The sequence below is a fragment of the Lagenorhynchus albirostris genome, chromosome 1, assembly GCF_949774975.1.
Source record: "Lagenorhynchus albirostris chromosome 1, mLagAlb1.1, whole genome shotgun sequence".
NCBI classification, from domain to species: Eukaryota; Metazoa; Chordata; class Mammalia; order Artiodactyla; family Delphinidae; genus Lagenorhynchus; species Lagenorhynchus albirostris.
In genome coordinates this window covers 132,658,171-132,676,265 of record NC_083095.1, presented here as the reverse complement: position 1 = coordinate 132,676,265, position 18,095 = coordinate 132,658,171, and the positions used below count along the sequence as shown (strand labels likewise).

At 58.2% G+C, this 18,095-nt stretch overlaps 1 protein-coding gene across 6 annotated transcripts in view; it reads right to left on the bottom strand.

Moving 5' to 3' along the window:
• Positions 1 to 17,640, bottom strand: part of SNX33 (sorting nexin 33) — a 40,720-nt gene extending 23,080 nt beyond the window's left edge. The window contains exons 1-3 of one of the 6 annotated variants that reach the window (XM_060154635.1): positions 14,934 to 17,636; positions 8,663 to 8,868; positions 3,599 to 4,119 (exon numbers count right to left, since the gene is read on the bottom strand). In XM_060154635.1, the coding sequence (XP_060010618.1) occupies positions 4,099 to 4,119; positions 8,663 to 8,868; positions 14,934 to 16,404 (1,698 nt within the window). In that variant the 5' untranslated portion in view covers positions 16,405 to 17,636 and the 3' untranslated portion in view covers positions 3,599 to 4,098. Of the gene's footprint in view, positions 1 to 3,598; positions 4,120 to 7,653; positions 8,869 to 11,780; positions 11,890 to 14,933 lie in introns of those variants that run through there. The other 5 variants (XM_060154605.1, XM_060154616.1, XM_060154644.1 and 2 more) reach the window with 5 other exon arrangements.
• Between the last annotated feature and the right edge of the window lie 455 nt (positions 17,641 to 18,095).

The following is an 18,095-nucleotide window of genomic DNA, read 5'->3' as shown; positions in this document are numbered from 1 at the left end:
CTCAGTTGCCCAACTACCCAGGAGTCACCCGAGGAGCCTTAGGAGTTGGCCAGGATGGGATACCACTACCCCTCAAACATACCTACTCAACACCCCACCCAGCTGATGCCCAACAGGGCAGGTTGCACTGTCAGGGAGGAAGGGGGCTGCCTGCTCTGCCTGCTGGAACAGCACAGCCTCCTGCTCTGCTGTGTGTGGAGAACAGGGAGGGGCTCTCCAGGCCACCTTGGCCTGGAACCCAGCCCTCCAGAGCGGGGGTGGGGGGGGGCGGGGTCTGATGCGTATCCCCTTCCCACCCTTTCACACCCCATGCCTTGCTGAGAAAGAGGGAAATGCTCCCCAGAGCGAGTCACTGGGTCCTGGGCGGTGTGGTAGATGACTCCAGGGAGGAAGCATGCATTCAGCCACCAGCTGCCGCGGCAACACACACGTATGCACACACACACGCATATTCAAGGGACTGCCACATGCGGCCACGCACACAGGCACGTGCAGATTCACTCCCTGACAGCAGCCGACCTGTGCAAACCAGAACCCACACACACCCCCTCCCCAGAGACCTGAGACACAGCCGTGTAGACATCCCGGGTCACTGGCTATGAGCCAGGCACCGTGCTGAGCACTGGGAATAGAGCACCGGGCAAGACAGAGTAACACCAGCTCCCTGGTAGGCTGCCCTCTAACAAACAGATACATTTAAAATCTAACTTTTGCACTGAAGTATTTGCAGAGGAGGTTGTGTGGTGCTAGAGTTTCCTGGAAGCAAGTGTTATGGGGGAGTAAGATACTGGCCCAGGATTGGTAAGTGTTGAAGCTGAGGTGTGGACACACAGGGATCCGCTATATTAGCTTCTCTATTTTTGTATATGTTTGAAACTCTCCAAAATAAAAAGTTAAATACATACACGTATATAATTGGCAATTGATAGAAAGTAAAATGAAGAAAAATAAGGCAGGGTAAAGGGACAGAAGACAAGAACTAAGAAGTTAAGGAAGGCTTCTCCAAGGAGGTGACATTTTAAGAAAAGACTTGAATTAACTGAGGTTCACACCGCACAGACATCTGGGCGGAAGAACATTCCAGACAGAGGGAACCAACAAAGGCAAAGGCCCTGAGGTGCAACAAGCTTGGCATATTAAGAAATAGCAGTAGGTCTGGAATTCTGTGACCTAAAGGAACAGGGTTCCAAAGTGAGATCAGAGGCCCTCGTGGGCTGAGGTAGGAGTTTGAAATCTGGCCTAAGAATGGCAGGGTGTCCTGGAGGTTGAAAGCACAGGACAGACATGATTTGATTTAGAATATGGTCTTAAAAGATCACTCTGGCTCCTGTTAGACCGTCGGGGAACGGGAGAGAGCAGAAGAAAGCTTGGAGACTACTGCAGTAGTCCAGGCAGGCGTGGCGATGTCTTGAGCCTCACGGTGAGATGGTGAGACAGGTCAGATGTGGGATCTCTTTTGAGGAGCTAACAGGGCTTTGCTCACAGCTGGCTATGGAGCGAGAGATAGAGAGGAGCTAAGCATGATTCCAAAGCAGGACCAGAGCTTCGAGGTCTGGGGTGTCGCCTTTTCCAGGCGGGTACACGGGGAAAGTCATGTGCAGCCAGATGACTGCAAGCAAAGAGCGTCCCGGTGGGGACCTACACACGAGCACAGGAGCGCACACCGGCCGGCCCCCAGCGAACACACAGGAGGATGCACGCACTCCGGGACACCAGGCACAGGCACAGACACATCGCCCCACCTCGGCCTGCCCCACCCTGCCCCACGTGGCAGCCCCAGGACCAGAGCCCACACCCTCCCCAGCTCAGCCTCGGCACTCGCAGGATCCCCAGTCCTAGCATTTCCCTCCCAGCTCTCACTCCCATCCCCCATATTGGCCCCTTGAACAAGGAGGCTCCTGACTCACTCTCTTCCTTCCCCAGAATCCTGCCTCTGACCCCAGCTCCCTGCCCTTGGCCTCATCTGTCCAGCCGCCTCCACCGCAGCCGGATCCTGCTCGCACACCCCAGCCTGAGGCCCTACAGAAAATTAGCATCGCATATTTGCTCGATGCTCTCTATGGGCCAAGCCCTCTGCCCTTCCACCTGCTGCCTTGAAGGCACGCAGCCACCTCCACCCAATGCCCACCAGCTACCCCCACTGCCCCACTCCCCTCAATGCCCGGCACTCCTGCAGTCGCTCTACAGCAGGACGGTTGCCCCCACCCTGCCCAGCCTGCCAGCCTTGGAAGGGTGGCCTGGTGCAGCGGGAACAGCACAGCTCTGTGTCCAGGCAGGATCAGCCCTACCACTGAGCAGCTGCACGATCTCACACAGGTGACTCAGTGCCCCTGAGTCTCCGCGTGCTGTAAAATATTGGCAGTAGCTCTCACCTTCCAGACCGTTGTGACCAGTGAGGTAACTCATGGGAGGTACTTAGCCCAATGCCCAGCACAGAGCAGCACACGGTCGCTGTTGCGCACTCGGGCCCAGCCCTGACATCCACCCACCGTGTGGCCTCAGAGGGCTCATCCAATCAGTGTTCTCACTCATTTAGTCGGGTAACAATATTCTTGGCCCTGCCTCTCTCAAGTGCTGCTCAGAGGCTGGTAATCCCAGCTACTCCCTGCTGGGCACTTGCTATGTGCTCATATAACCCTCCTAACAGCCATCTGGAACTCCTGTTATAAATGGAGAAATGGAAGCATGGAACAGTTAAGAAACATCCCTAAAACAAGTAGGTGTAGAGAGGATTTGCACTCAGGCGCAGCCACTCGGGTCCTGCCTCTGAGGGTGGAGGGAAAGGGGCTTTGCTGTCTGGGGGGCAGCAAAGGCTGTCTGCTGGAGCCTCATTCTACCCCCACTCAGAGCACTGCTTCCAAAATGGCAACAAAGGGAATAAGGTCAGCCTGGAAGAGGCTCCAGGTGCCTCCAGGCTCCGGCCAGCCTCCAGCTCCTACCTCAGGCATCAGCCATTTGCCTCCCAACACGGGTGGCCCAGGCCCGCGTACCACTCACAACGGCTCGGTTACTCTACGCGTCCCTCACTGGGCCCCATTTCCTGGCCTGCAAAATGATGTTGATAATCTCTTGCATACAGGGTGGTTGTGCAATACTGGCCATCCAGTGTCCACCACAGTGCCACTTGCACTGGGGGAGGTAGAAGCCCCCGAGGCTGGAGATCCAGGGGGATTGGAGACTTGGACCCCTTCCCAGGTAGAACCAGACCTCAGGAGACACAGGGTTACACAGGGTAAGCAGCCTCCCAGAGCGCCTTGTGCTTGAGCGTGCGGTGGAGGCTGTGGAATGATTGTGCCAGCCCCTTGAGGTTCCCTGAGGCCCACAGGGGCGATTGAGGGAATCTGGAGTGCCCCAAACTGAGAAAAGGCCAGACCCACAGAGGCTTAAGGGTGGGGATCAAAGGAGCAGGTGGTGGGAAGGCAGGAGGTAGGGGAAAATGACCAAAGGGTCCAATGCTAACCTAGGACCATGGTGGGCACCACAGGCCCAGTGCCAGGGTCCAGGAGCCCTGCGAGAACCCACAACAATGCAGCCAAGGGGTAAAAAAAGTAGCAGAACACCAAAAGGCAAAAGAAAGAAAAGACAAAAATCAAAATGAAGAAAATTTAATTAAATATCTACAAGACATTGTCAAGTAATTAACAGAACCCAGCTCAAGTAGGTATATGTGAACGACCTTTAATGTGGAATGCCGGCAAATTTTCATGAGTGATAGGATGAGGGAATTCAGCTTCTAAAATTCAAAGTGCCAGGGGCCTGCGTAGGATCTTCAAATGTACCATCCCCAAAACTTACATGCCTCCCTGGGGAAGGGAGAGGTCCCCAAATTGATGTCAGATTACTTTTCTGTCAGGTGGGTTAATGAGAAAGCAAAAGAGAAAGTCAGGTCAGTTACAGGAAAGTGAAGTGATGTTCCTCGCACATGTTCATTTGTAATCGGAGACCCTGAGTCACTGCAGACGTCACTGTGCAATGCTGCCCTCAGCCTCTTCATCCCTGGGGGGCTGGCGGGACTCACCGGACCCTCAAAGCCCCTGCACATTTCAGCAGCTGGTTTGCCAGCCTCCCATTCTTTCACAACTCTGGAGCGAAGATCTGCTACCCCTTCTTCCTCCAGACCTACGTGAGTTAATCAAGGTGACTTTAGGGAATGAGCCAGAATGGGCTCAAGTCCAGCCCCACCTCGGCCCCACTGTGTGATCCTAAGCAGTTCCCATCCTCCCTCTGGCCAAGCCTCAGTTTCTCTGTCTGTGAAATGGAATAATAATGCCTACCAGGGCTGCCATGCGGACCAAGGAGGCCGCAGCTGTGTGAGACACTGCTTTTTAAACAGACTGGACTGCATCGGGATTTGACTCACAAAACAAAACCAAAGGAAAAAAGCTTTGTTGAACCCGGGAGTGGGGTTTCACAATCGACCCTTCTGAGCTATGTCTGGGGAGGTGAATTTTTATGTTTCCTCATGGTCTTTTCGCCAGGGCTCACCATCTCCTCTTGCCCCAAACAGCGTAAGGAGGTACCAGAGCCGCAGTGGTGGGGAAGCAGATTGGGGTGGGTTGGGGGTGGGTGAGGGAGCCAAGCTGGCTTGGCTCCTGGAGGACTGAGTCAGCGGGCAGGCAGGCAGGGCGGGCCCAGTCCTCGAAGGCTTGGGGAGGAGATGGTGCAGGAATGTTCCTCCCGCCCAGGCCTGAGCCCTGCCCACCACATTCTGGCTCCTGCTCTCTGATGCTGCAGCCTCAGCTCTGGCTCCGAAGATGGGAGATGCTTGGAGCTTTGTTGAGCTTTGTTCAGCCAGGGGCCTTCAGAGGCAGTCTGGCCCTGGGGACTGACCCAGGGGTGGGCAAGGCCAGGCCAGAGCCTGATGGGAATTGGGCTCTGACCCTAGAGCAGACCCACGCCCCACTGGGTGATGCAGCCAAATGCCACCGCTCCCTAAACCCCAAGTTTCCCGTCTCTGCAATGAGGAACTGAACTTGGTGGTGTCAGGTGAGGGATGATCGCGGCTGGCTCCCCCAGGAGGCGTTGCAGGTGGAGTCCAAGAGCATCTACATCTGTGACACATTGGCCATGTGCATGTGTGACTTCACGGCCGCGTGTGTCTGAGTGTGTGTGTCGCTACGTGAGTGTATGACCGTGCACAGTACCATGGTATGGCTGTGAGTGACGACGTGGCTGAGACTGACAACATGTATGTGGGCGTGGACGAGTGTGGACGTGGCTGTGAAGGTGTGACAGTCTGTGGCACTGTGGCTGGGACTGCAGTTGTGCAAGCACATGACCGTGCATATGTGTGTGAGTGTGGAGCCTGGTGTGACCTGTGTGCCGCACGCAGGTTGTATGGCTCTGTCTGCTTTGGGTTGGGCAACTGCGTCTGTGACCAGGCCTGGCTCTGCTACAGCCGTGGCACAGCTGTGGCATGGTGGTTCATGGCACTCCTGTGTCCAGGAAGCAATAGGATGCAGAATCTGAGGGCTGCCTCCATCCCCAACCCCCATATGTGGCCACAAAGCAGACTCCTTTCCTGGGCTGGGCCAAGACTGGGGATCAGAGGTCCCCCACCCCCCAGCTCCAGGTCCTGGTAGTTGCCCAGGGCAGAAAGAGAAGCCTTGTTTTCCACCCGCCTCAGGGAGGAAACTGGAGGCAGCTGGGCTCAGCTCAGTCTGGAACATCTGCCTGGCATGAGACTGAGGCCAGCCCGCAGGCCCAGCCACCACCAGGATACCCCCACACACACACTGGTCCCCAGTCCCCTGCCGAAAGAGGCTCCGGCCAGCCCAGACAAATCTCAAATTCCCCCAACACTCAAACCCACACAGAGATAGAAAGAAACCAGAGAGAAGGGCTGTGACGTCCTCACTTCCCATCACATGTATGTCTGTCCCTGCCTAGAGCCCTCAGGATGCCTGGAGGAGGACTGGCCCATCCCCAGACTTCACGTTCTGATGCTTTTCCTAGGCACAAGCCCCTCCTGAGAAAAGCGTCAGACCAACCTCTCACCCGGAGGATGGAAGGCATGGGAGGTGGCCCCCCGCTCAAGAAAGAGACACAAGAGGGCAATACTATTCCCAGGGCAAGAAGAGTGAACAGGGGACTTTCCAGGCACCGTGTGTTGAGAAGAGCATTCCCACCGCCCCAGCGCTGACTGGGCCTGGGAAGGAGACCCCCACCGCTCTGCCCATGGTCAGAGCGCTCACTGCAGAAGGCCGCAGTGAGGTTGGAGTGGGGAAGAGGTTAAGGGTGGGAAGGTCCTCGGATGGAAAATGAACGAAGGAGGGCAGGGAGGAGAGAAAGGAAAATTCCACAGAAAGTCCCAAATCTGACCTAATTTTGACCCAGGGCCAGGGGCCCATTCCAGAAGTTCCTCTGAGGACTCTCTGCCCTGAACAGGGAGCCTCTGCTGCCCCTTCCCCACTGCACCTGCCACCCCTTACTCTACCTCACTGCCATGAGCTCCCCTGCCCCCAGCCCGGCCAAAGCCTCCCCTGATGTCCAGACCCCAGCAGCCCTCCTTCCACCAAGTCCCCATTGCCCCAAGAGAACCGCGGCCCCCCAGCCCTCCTCTTTCCCGTGTGCAAACAGATTCCTGTTCATCCTGCCTGGGACACCCCCAAGGGCACGGCTGGGGGGTCCACCTCAGTTTCCAACTGGGCAGCCACAGCAGGCCTGGGCAGCCTGGACTGGACGGCTTGGGGAAGGACACAGGTTCTGAGACCCACCCCCTCCCCTGGACTGGGGCTTTCCTGGGGGCAAGGCTGGGACATGCCCTCCCGGGGAGAGGAACCCCCTATCGATTAGACTGTCCCTTCCTCACGTGACCTTCAGTCCTAGATCACAGAGCAGCAGAGCCAAACCCCTGGCAAGACTCCACCCATTTGAGAGATGAGGACAGTGAGGTCTGGGAAGGGTATGCATCCAGCTGGGGTCCAGGGCCACCCAGAGGTCCCCAGCTAGCTCCTGCCTCCAGCACCGTCCTCCCCCCAGCTTCTGAGGTTCTGGGGTAAATGTTGTGCCCATCACGACCTCAGAATCTGGTCCAATCGCTCCCAGGGACAATTAGGGCTGTATCCTTCCCCACCCCCTCATCCCCCGCTGGGATCCAAATAAGGAGTCATATTTTTGTTATCTTAACTGTAAAAGGTTTATCAAGAAAACAAGAAAGAAAGAAGATTGAAGCAGCAGCAGCCAGGAACAGCCATGACCTCCTGGGGGGGGGCCAGCAGTGGCACCTGTCAGTTCCCCCAACCCACTGCTGGACCACACGCTGGCCTGGGGGTGTGGGGGGAGCCCCCTCGAGGATGTAAACATGGGTGGGAGACAGCACAATCCCACCAGGACCTGAACCGGCATCACAGTGAGGCTGGCTATGGGCAGGTGGGCCGAGGATCCCTGGGGTGGTGGGTAAGCTGGCCCCTGGGAGCCTGAGGCCCAAGCCTGCTTGGAGTGTGGGAGCTATTGCTGGTGAACTCAAATACCCGGTAACTTCTGGGTGTCCCCTCCAGAAAGGTGCCACCAGGGTCCTGGGATCCGAGGCTTGTCTTAGCACCTTGAGCCCAGGGCAAAGATGCTGCATGGTCCCCTAACCAAGGGGTGAGGGAGCTCAGCTGGTGAAGGGGAGTCAGGAGGGAGTTGGCCTGCAGCCCCTCCTGTGGGCGGGGGGGGGGGGGCGGGGACAGGGGCATGGGAGCAAGGCAGATCCCTCCCCTCTGTCACACAAGGGGACACCACTGAGGGGTGCACCAGACTTGCTTGGGAGGGGCTTCCCTGGCGGTGCAGTGGTTGGGAGTCCGCCTGCCGATGCGGGGGGCGCGGGTTCGTGCCCCTGTCCGGGAGGATCCCGTGTGCCGCGGAGTGGCTAGGCCCGTGAGCCGCGGCCGCTGGGCCTGCGCGTCCGGGGCCTGTGCTCCGTGGCAGGAGAGGCCACGGCAGTGAGGGGCACGTGTACCGCAAAAACAAACAAACAAACAGAAAACTTGCTTGGGAAAGGTAGAGGAGAGAAGACGGGGTCTTTCCATGCCTCCACAGCCTTGCCCATGCTGTTCTTCTCCTCTGAATGCCCTCCCCACCTACTGTCCCCACTTACTGTCCAGCAGGTCCTTGTCATTCTTCAAGACACTATGCCATGGAGTCATCCCTAACTGGCAGAACGAGTGGTCCCTTCTGCGAGCTATTTACCATCAATCTTTCTGTACTGCCCCTGCCTGTTTCTGGGTCTGACCCCCACCTCAACTGGGGACTCCCCAAGAGCAGGCGTGTCGCAGCCCTGGATGCCCAGTGTCTGACCCGGGGCCGCAGCAGGCCTGCGCGTCTGCTGAATGAACGAGGGGATGGTGGCCAGGTGAGCGAGCGCTATAGGCTCTAGGGGAGGCTAAGACCCTGGCCTGACCTCAAGTGACTGACCAGCAGCCCAGGCCTTGGCCTGGAGGGCTTCTGGCCCCATCCTCACCCCTGCTGTGCCCCTATCTCTAAGGGGTGGGGGACTTCCCCAGGGATATCCATGACTCCTCCAAAGCCCACCCCTGACCAGCCAGGCACTGCTGGTGTGGGAAGGTCTGGAGGGCAGCATGCATCGCAGCCACCAGGCCCCAGGGGCGGGGAGAGGACCAGGGACACGTGGTCAGAGGCTGTCATACATGTGCAGCGTCTTCTCCAGCTGCTGGCCTACCCGCTGGTAGAAGAGGATCTGCTGGCGCAGGTAGTTCTGCATCATGTGCTTGAAGTCGAGCTCGCGGCGCTGGTGGAAGTGGTTCATCTCAGCCTGCAGGGCGAAGCCCACCACGCGGCAGCGCCTGCGAATGCCATCTGCCTCGTCCTGTGCCATGCGGCCCTCGTCACTCATGCGCTGGCTCTCCTTCACCTTGGCGAAGGCACCTGGCACGGGCAGAGCACAGGACAAGTTAGGGCTCCGGTCTCCCCAGTTCGCTCCCTAACCCCACGGTGAGACCCGGGTCCAGGCAGACAATACCCTCATCGGCTGAACTCAGGCCTCGCTCTTGGACTCCACAGAGTCCAGACCCATGGTCCAGCCGCCTGGGTGTCTCCACCAGGATGTCCACCAAAACCTCACCTTCAGCACATCCTAAACCAGATGCACCATCTTCCCTCCAAATCTGCGGCGACGCCAGCAGCCCACACCTGACCTGCCCTGCCAGCTGATTGATTTCTAGGACCAGGCCGTCCCCACCCACCACAGGCCTCATCACCCCTCACGCTGGCTCCCCATTCACCTCCAACATCACCTCCTCCAGGAAGCCTTCCCTGCATCCCCAGTACATCAGGTGCCTCCCAGTGCTCTCAGGTGCCCTGGGCTTCCCTCTGCCACAGCTCTTACCACCCTGTGGTTTCTCTGACCGCTTCCTTCTGGGCTGTGAGCTCAATGTCTCTAGCATCCAGAACAAAGCCTAGCCCACAGCCGATCCTGGTATGTGTCTGCTAAGCTGATTCAACCTCACTGGACTGCTACCATAGGCCCCTCATGGGCCTCCCCACCTCAGTCTCAGCCTCTGAGAGGTTCTCCATACCCACAGCTCCAAGCCTCCCCTGGCTTCCTTCTGCCTGCAGAGCTAGGTCCCCCATTCTCCTGGCCTGTGAGGCCCTCTGGGAGTTGACCCCTGCGCCCGTTCCACGCTGACCCCACGTTCATCAAATTCAGCTTTCTTTCCTACCTTCCTATCTCTGCCCCCTGGATCCCTACGCATAATGCAAGGCTCTGACGGGGTGCCGCTTCTACACGGAGCATCCCCCAGGCAGACCGCCTCCCTGTCTCAGCTGACCAGGGCTCTCCCCACCCCCATCACCCAGCCCATTCTAAAACAGAGCCTCAAAAGCCACCTGGAGTTTTCCTTTGTGTGTGTCTCCCCACATATAGGCCCTGCTCCCTCCTCACCCCAACCCCCAGGGGACTAGAGGAAGCCATTATAATAACCAGGTGACAGATGTGGGGGGGTCAGGGGATGAACCTGGGGAAGGGACCCAATTTGGAAGAATGGGAATGAATCAACAAGCACTTGGTGAAAGAATGTCAGCTCTGAATTAACAGCACTCGACTGATTCCATGCTGAAGCCGGCGGGGGCAGTTGCTGAGGCGGTGAGGCAGTCTCCCTGCGCCTGGCAGGTACTCCTCGCAGGGCTGTGGGGAATCCACTGTGTGAAGAAGCTTAAGGAGGTGGGAGGGGTTGGCACGGAGGACAGCACACTCCCCGAGCGCTTCAAAAGCATCCACTGCACACAAGTAACACGCTCGTTTTTCATGTTTCCCACCTCTCCCTTAAGGAGGTCTCTCGTGGACCTTTGAAACGTGTTCCTTTTACTCCAAACTGTTCAAATGCATCCAGGATGCATTTATGGAGCGTCTACCACAGGCTGGAAGTAACTCTGAATGCCTTTAGAAGGAGCAGTACCTATATTAGATGGCAAGTGTGTGGCTAACTGGCAAAGAGCGGCATTTCGGGCGGACAGACTCAAATTTGGAGCGTTTCCAGGGCTGCTCACACAGCACCTAAAAGAACTCTGCAGTCCCCAGCCCCAGCCCACTCAGTCCTTTGGCCACCTTCCTTGAGCCACGTCTCACCTCCTGTTCCACACTGACTGCCCAGGTCTGGGCAGCAGGAGAGGGATCACCCCAAGGCCCAAGAGGAGGACCCCTTGAGAGGCTTCGGAGCTGGAGTGGCCCTAGAGACTAGCTGTCCAACACCCACATCCACCCCTCACTCTCCACCCCCACACCGTGCAGAGGAAACTCAGGACCCGGCAGGAGGGCACTTGCCGAGGGGCTCGCAGCCTCTTTCCTGCTCCAAAAGTGGGGGATGCCTGGCCCAGAGGCATCCCTGCACAGCTGGGGGTAGACACCACTTCTACTGCAAGGAGCCTAGGCCAGGTCCCCCAGGCATACGTGTGGGGCATCCAGACAATGGACTTAGGAATTTGAGAAGGTCCCAAGGGGTAAAAAGAACCATAAGAAGCAAAGTAGGAAAGAGCAGGACAAAGAAACTAGAGTCAGGCTTCAGCAAAGGGCACCTACTAGCCTGGATTCCACCTTCCTGAGAAAGTCTGGGTGCGTTGGGGGTGGACTTGCATTTAAGAAAGCTTTTCTTGCCCATGGGCTTAGAGGAAGGAAACTGAGGCCCAGATAATAGGAATGAATCTATTGCAATTGCTAGGTATCCGCAGACAGGCAGGGAGCCAGAGATGGGGGGCAAAGGCTGTGGGGGAAGGGGGAGGCCCCACCCTGCTCCCTGTCACCCCTCCACCCTGTGACTCCGATGTGGGACTGGGACCAGCTAACACTAATGCACCCCAGAGACAGACTGGGACTCAGGACTCAGGCCTGTCTCCCGTCACCTGACACATTCCACCTAGGACTCAACCTGAGAACTGAGGGCCCAGGGGCACCTCCTAACCTGGCAGTTGTCCTGTAGGCTGGGTCCCAGGAACAGGGAAAGGAGGGTTGGAGCTTCAGAGCCCCAGGGTCCCAGGCATATCCCCTAAACTGCCACCTTAATCTATCTTGTCCCTACCTCTTGGAGGTAGTTACCACCCACCCTAGGTTGAGGGCAGGAGGTCTGAGTCCTAGTCCCACTGTGTCACCTCCAACAAGGGCTACAGGCCTCCCCACTGTCAAATGGGACACACGTTGGACTAGATGTGATGCTGCTGACAATTGCTCACAGCGGAACAGCGCTTTAGAGTTTCCACATCAGTAAAATGGGATGATAATAGTACCCACCCTATAGGTATACCTGAGTTTAACTGAACTAATATGTTTAAAGTACTTAGGATGGCACCTGACAGAGTAAGAGCTCCCCTCGCAACTATGTGCGAACTGCTTTTCAGTCCCAGCCAAGACCCAGCTGGTGGTGGCTCCTGGTGATACAATTCTTTGTTCATCAGCGCCTAGGTAGAGGGAGAGCTAGATGATGGCCCACAGCATAGAGGCTGGACCCACCTATTCCCCCAGGCAAGAACTTGGTCCTGCAAAAGGGCCACTTTGCCTTGGCCAACCTGAGAGCACCATGGCCCCTCCAGCATGCTCTGTGGTCCAGGGCCTGCCTCCAGCCTGCAGAGGATGCCAGCTCAGTTGGTGCTAGAACACCCAACCCCCTCCCTGCTCCCTCCCCTTCTGGCTTGTCTACCCCAGGCACCCATCCCTTAGGGAGTTCCCTCCGCTATCTGTCTGGCACAGTAGAAACAGCCTGGCTGTGGAGTCAGAGACACCTGGGCTCCAGCTCCTGCTCTGATTATCATTCCTCCTCACCGCCCCTCACCTGAAAACGGAGGGAAGCACACCAGTCTCCGCAGCTTGTGATGAGTCTTAGGACCGAGCCCTGCCCTGGCTGGCTCTCAGGCAGGGGCCCTGGACAGTCACTGTTGCCCCTTGGTGTCCCAGGGTAACTATTACTAAGGCTCTCTTTCACCCCCAAGATTGCCCTGGTTTGGATGGTAAATTACATGGTTGCCCTTCTCTTAGGAGACCCCTAAAGTGAGCTCCAGGGGCTGGGCCAGTGGGCAGACAGGCTGGCACCCCGGTGCCAACCAGGTTCCACGGCCCATTTTCCTAAGTTTTCTGAGGCGAGGAAACTCTTTCAGGGTCACCTCAGAGGCAACATTTGTCCAAATCCTGGTCTCCTGACCTCTCCTAGGCCTCCCATCTCCTTCCTTCCAAGGCCGGTCCCACATGCTTACCATCTTTCAGATGTATGAACAGGCTAGACAGAATCCTGGGGACCCAGGGCCCAATTTTCTTTCTCCTTCCTCTGTGAAAGGGCTCCATCCACAGGGCCAACACGGGATCCCCCCTCCCCCCATCAGGCTGTGGTTCCCCCAATTCTGTCTCAGCCAGATTCCAAGCCCCCCTCCCTAACTTGCCCCACCACGGGCCTAGGAGTGGCAGTGCAGAGCCCAGAAGGGGGAAGAGTAAGCCCAAAAGAACCTGGCTTATTGGGGAGGGGTCCTCCAGGTCTGGGAAGGTGGGGCAGCCTCTGCCTGAGGTTGAACACATCACCCCAGGCCCCTCACCTTAGAAACACCTCCAGTGGAAACTCAGAAGTGGCCTCTCTCAGCTCTGTCTCCCTGCCCCAGGGTCAGAAAGGCCAGTCTGGCTTTACTCCCTCCTGCTTCAGTGGGAGCCTGGGAGTATGAGTATGGGGTTGCCTTCCTGCCCCCTGCTCTGCCCTGGGTGAGGGTCCCCAGACACTGCATGGGGGCAGCTGTTTAATCACTACGTCCCTGCTTCCCCCCATCCTGCTGCCCACACAGGAACATGCCATCCAAGGAGCTGGTTGAACCAGCTTTCCCAGGCCGTAGCACAGCATTGAGCGTGGCTCCACTTCCGCACAGGGTGACGCCTGCCCCAGTGGGCCCCAGCCACCAGCCCTGCCCAATCCCTGCCCAGAGCTCAGAGCCAGATCTAAGGCATCACTCTGTCCTCGACCAGACCCTCCCCAGGAGTCTCTCCCCTACCCACCCCTTTGAAGGCCTAAGAGCTCACTGTGTCCGCCCTCCCTTGTCTTACAGATCAGGAAACTAACTCCCAGAGAGGGGAAAGCACTTCCCAGGGACACACAGCAAACTGGGGGCAGAGCCAAGACCAGAACTCAGGCCTCATGTCTCCTGAAGCTGAAAGAAGGGAAGGAGGAAGAGAGGAATGCGGAGAAGAGAAAAAAACGGCAGAGAGGAGAAGGAGGAAGAGAAAGTGAGGGGAGAAAGGAGGCTGGGAGCTGAAGAAGTTCTAGAAGTTAACCTCCTGGTAAAGGAGAACAAGGCGGGTTTACTCCAGACTCTCCTGGGGACCAGGTAGTGTGGTGGTGTTTGCTGTCCCCCAGGCAGTCCAGAGGCCTGCCTCCTGGCCTCACCCAGAGGAAAACTCCCCACCAAGCCAGGCCTGACCTCAGGGCCTAGGGGCCTGGGAGCCAGCCCCACGCCCTGCAGACGTTCTTCCTTAGTTACCCAGCAGCCCTGGGGAGGACCACACCTCTCTCCTGCCCTGCCTGTAGTCCCCAAGACTCAGCCACCTGCCGGGTCAGCTCCTGACTCACTGCTCAGGCAAGAAGAGAAGCCAGGCTGGGGAAGGGGGAATTGGATGGACCATGGGGGTAGTGCCCTGGACCCCCGCTTCCTCCCCCAACCCAGCCCGGCTGCCCCTAGGTGACCCGGCTATGAGTCACTTCCCTGGAAGTTCCTTGACAGCCCCACAGTAACAAGGACCCATCCTGTCCCTCCCGTAGGGAGGGGGCCGTGAGGACTGAACACATGGCTGGGCTTGGGAGGTGGCCAAGATGGATGTGTCCTTGGGGAGGTGCAGGAGGAAGGGGCAGTCCCAGCTGGGCCATGGACTCCTTGTGCAACCACCATTCTGTGGACGCAGCTTCTTCATCTGCAAAATAGGGGCAGCCACCCTCCAGAACACAGATAGGGAGGGAGCTCACAGATAGGATATGCAGTGCTGAGAACAGGCTCTGCTGCTGCAAAGGAAGGGAGGCAAGCTTGTGACAAGTGGGAAGACAGGCTACACTCTGCTCTTGTTATCTGGGTCTGTGTCCATGACCCCTTGCGGGCTCCTCAAGGGCAAGTCCTGGGCCCCAGTCAGCTCCGTGTTCCCAGACCCCAGCCTGATATCTTGAAGGGCTCAAAGCATGATGGGTAAATGAGTAAATGAGACAGAAACAGAGAAAACGAATGAATGAATGAACGAACGAACAGACAACAAGAAGGTAAGCAGTGAACTCTATGAGGACAGGGATCAGGCCTGCCCATAATAATATCCCTGCACCTAGAATAGCACCTGCCACCTGGTAGGTGCTCGACACACTTGTTGAACGTATGAATGAGACACAGAAATTCTAGCTGCACCGTTCTGCTCGGTCTAGGCCATCTTCATACCCCCAGTGCCCAGCAGAGTGCAGATGCTGTAAGGATCTCCAGTCCACACTGGCTCTTACCTTTCTGCAGGTGGATGATGTCGGGGAAGTTGGAGAGCAGGCCCTGGTAGAGAGACAGCGTGTCGAGCATCTGGAAGAGGTCGTTCTTGGGCTGCTCGGCAAACATCTCACCCACGGCTTCATAGGTGCGGCCCGTGTGAGAAATGGCGCTGTTGAGGGCTTCGGAGCTGAAGGGGGGGTCCATCTGGAAGGCATGACTGATGGCCTGGAAGGCATTGCCCAGCTTCTGGAATTCCTTGCGGAAGCCCCCCACATGCTTGCGCACCAGCTCCGATGCTACGGTGCTGAGCTGCAGGACGCTGTCATCCATCTTCTTGCTGAAGGCTTTGAAGGTGTCCACACGATCCTCCACATCCTGCAGGTCCTGGTGCTCCGTGGGGATCTGGAAGGTGAGCAGGAAGCTGGCGCCCACCATCTCGTCCTTCTCGGCCCGGCGTTTGCCCATCTTCCACTGCTTGGCATCCAGGCAGCTAAGGAAATGTTGGAAGCCCTCGTACTGGGACAGCACGGGGTGGCTAGTCATGTGGTCCATCCAGAGGATGAGCCGCCGCTTCCGCTTCTCAATGAAGTCCTCCTCGAAGCGGCCTGTGGCCTGCTTCTCTGGCAGGTGGGGCACCGAGATGACAGTGAACTTGTGCAGCAGGCGGTTGTAGAGCCAGTCGAAGTGTTTGTAGCGCCTGTAGACAGGGGAGCCAGCGTGTGTGGGTGTGAGCTTGTAGGAGATGTAGCTTTTGATGCCCTTGAATTTGGTCTGTTTGGTGGGGTCCTCCACGGAGCAGGCAAATGGGTGGGGGTTGGCCTTCCACTGGGGGCCGCGAGGGCCCATTTCAATGGAGTATGTCTCAGCGATCTTGGCCATCATGGGCACGTCACCCAGGATGAAGGCCTCCACGCCAGAGCGCACAAAGCACGAGAAGCGGTTGAGGTTGCGTCCCACCACGCTGCCTCGCTTGGCAGATGCCAGGCTGTCCTGCCGCTCCAGGGGTGGCTTGGGCCGGAAGGCCGTGTGTTGGCTGGGGTAGGCACCAGGGTAGGAGAGGTTGAGTGGGGGGTGCCCGTTGGTGCCCAGCCCACCAGCCCGTGGCTCCTCCACCACTGTGCATCCATCATCCCAGTCATCCCAGTCATCATCATCGTCCTCCTCGAAACTACCCTGGTTTGAGAGGAAGCCACTGCCCCCCCCACTCCAGGAAGGGTCTGCCACGCTGGAGCCGTCGTATAAGCTCACCTGAGTGCCCAGAGAGCCTGCAGGACTGCTGGAGTAGTCGGCATGGTTGGAGCTGGTGCCAGAACGGATGATCTCCACGTAAGAGGCAGGGAAGAGCCCTGTCTCACCGCGGCTGTTCTGGCCCTGCAGCCATCCATCCAGCGAGGTCTCGCTGAAAACAACCAGGTCCTCATCCTGCTGGATGCTGATTTCCTCCTTGTTCTCGCTGCGGAAGTCATAGAGGGCTCGGCCTTTTAGTGCCATGTCTGGGCCAGTGGTAGAGAAAGATGAGGACAGAGTCCTGCCCAGAACTGGGGACACTTGCTAGGGTGTCCAAGAATGCACTAGCAACTCAAGGTCTGCCACAGCCCTCAGTCTCTCAGCCCCTACGGCGGGGTCTCAGCACCCACAGGTGGTGTCCAGCCTCCCTCTCTTCAAAGCAATGTCCACGGCCCAGAAACAGGTCTCCCTGCACATGCCTGTGAGCAGGGAGAGCTCATGTCCATGGTCTTCCTCCCTTCCTTCCTCAGCCCCTAAAAGGGAGAGTCTCTCTTCCTCCCACTCCCAGAAGAAAAGTCAAGTGACTCGGAGAAGTCAGCTCTGAGAGGGCAAGAATTTGACACTCTCCACTGGAACAATGTTCTAAAATAGAAGAGAATCACTCAGAAACCACCGTCCCAGAAACCCCAGCAGCTCTGGCTCCCAGCTCCTTCTGGCTCCACAGGCCTTGGGAGGCTCTCACATTCCTCTGTAGATCTGCTCCTTCCTCCTTCCTCCTCCTCTTCCTGGGCCACTGGGTTTTCAAAAATCCAAGAGGGGCAAGGAGAAAAGCAGCAGCCTCCTGAATCGAATCCAAGGGTGGATGTGTCCGGCTTCACAAGGAGCCAGGCCGGGAAAACAAGGACTGAGGCTTACACAACAGGCCGCCAACGCTTCGACCCCGGCGGCCCGGCCCGGCCCGGCCCCCAGCCCCCAGGCGGCTGGGGCGCCCTCTCCCCGCCCCCAAGTGACCGGCCCCCGCCCCGGGGAAAGGAGGGGACGCGACGAGGCGCTCGGGCGACTTCTGGCCACTAGCTGAGTGGCCTCTTTTGTTTGCCTAATTTCTCAGCAGTTTCTGAGCCTGAAGCTGACCCAGATCTGAGTCCAAGGACCTCCGGCCAAAGGTAACCCTGCGGTAACCGGTCCCCGCACGCGGGACGTGGACCCCCACCCTTCGCGTGCACGCACACACTCAACAGGAGTTTGAAGAGTGAGCTCTGGAGAGCAGATGGCCCGGCCGACTGTCCGTCCTCCGCTCTGCCCCGCGGGGTCCCGCCGGTGGGCGACGGGCTGCGCCCCCAGCCCGCCTTCCTCTCCAGCGTTCGCAGCCCCTCTGCGCCGCCAGTGAGAAGCCAGCTCCAAAACAACAACAAAAAAGGCGATTCCGGGAGGTGGCGTCCCGAGGAAGGAAGGAATAGCCGACGGGGGGGAGGTGAGGCGGGGGGGGGGAGGTGAGGGGTGGGGAGAGGGAGGGAGAAGGACAAGCAGGCTGGGGAATTGGGCGAACTCCACAGCACTTCCGTGCGTCCTGGCTGGCCGCGGACTGCCCGGCTCCGCCCTCCCACTGGCCTGGGGCGCAGGAGCCGGGGCTCCCGCCTACTCCTCGCTTTTCCTTCTGGCAGTCACCCTCACTCACTTGCGCTGAGATCTGGATGCGAGAGAGAAAGGAGACGGTCGGGGAATAGGGCCAGCCCGTCCGCCCTGGCTGGGAGACACCTCTCACCCCGAGGGGCTTAAGCGCCGAGGGGCTTAAGCGCCGAGGGACGGAGCTCTGCGGCCGCCGCCTCGCCTCCTCGCCTCCTGGGCTCCGTCACCCTCCTGCCTTTTCCGCGACGCAAGTGAGGCAAACTCCTAAAGTTTGTGAAGTGCGGTGCTTACAAGGAGGGCGCCAGAGCCGGGACCCCGGAGAGAGGGTG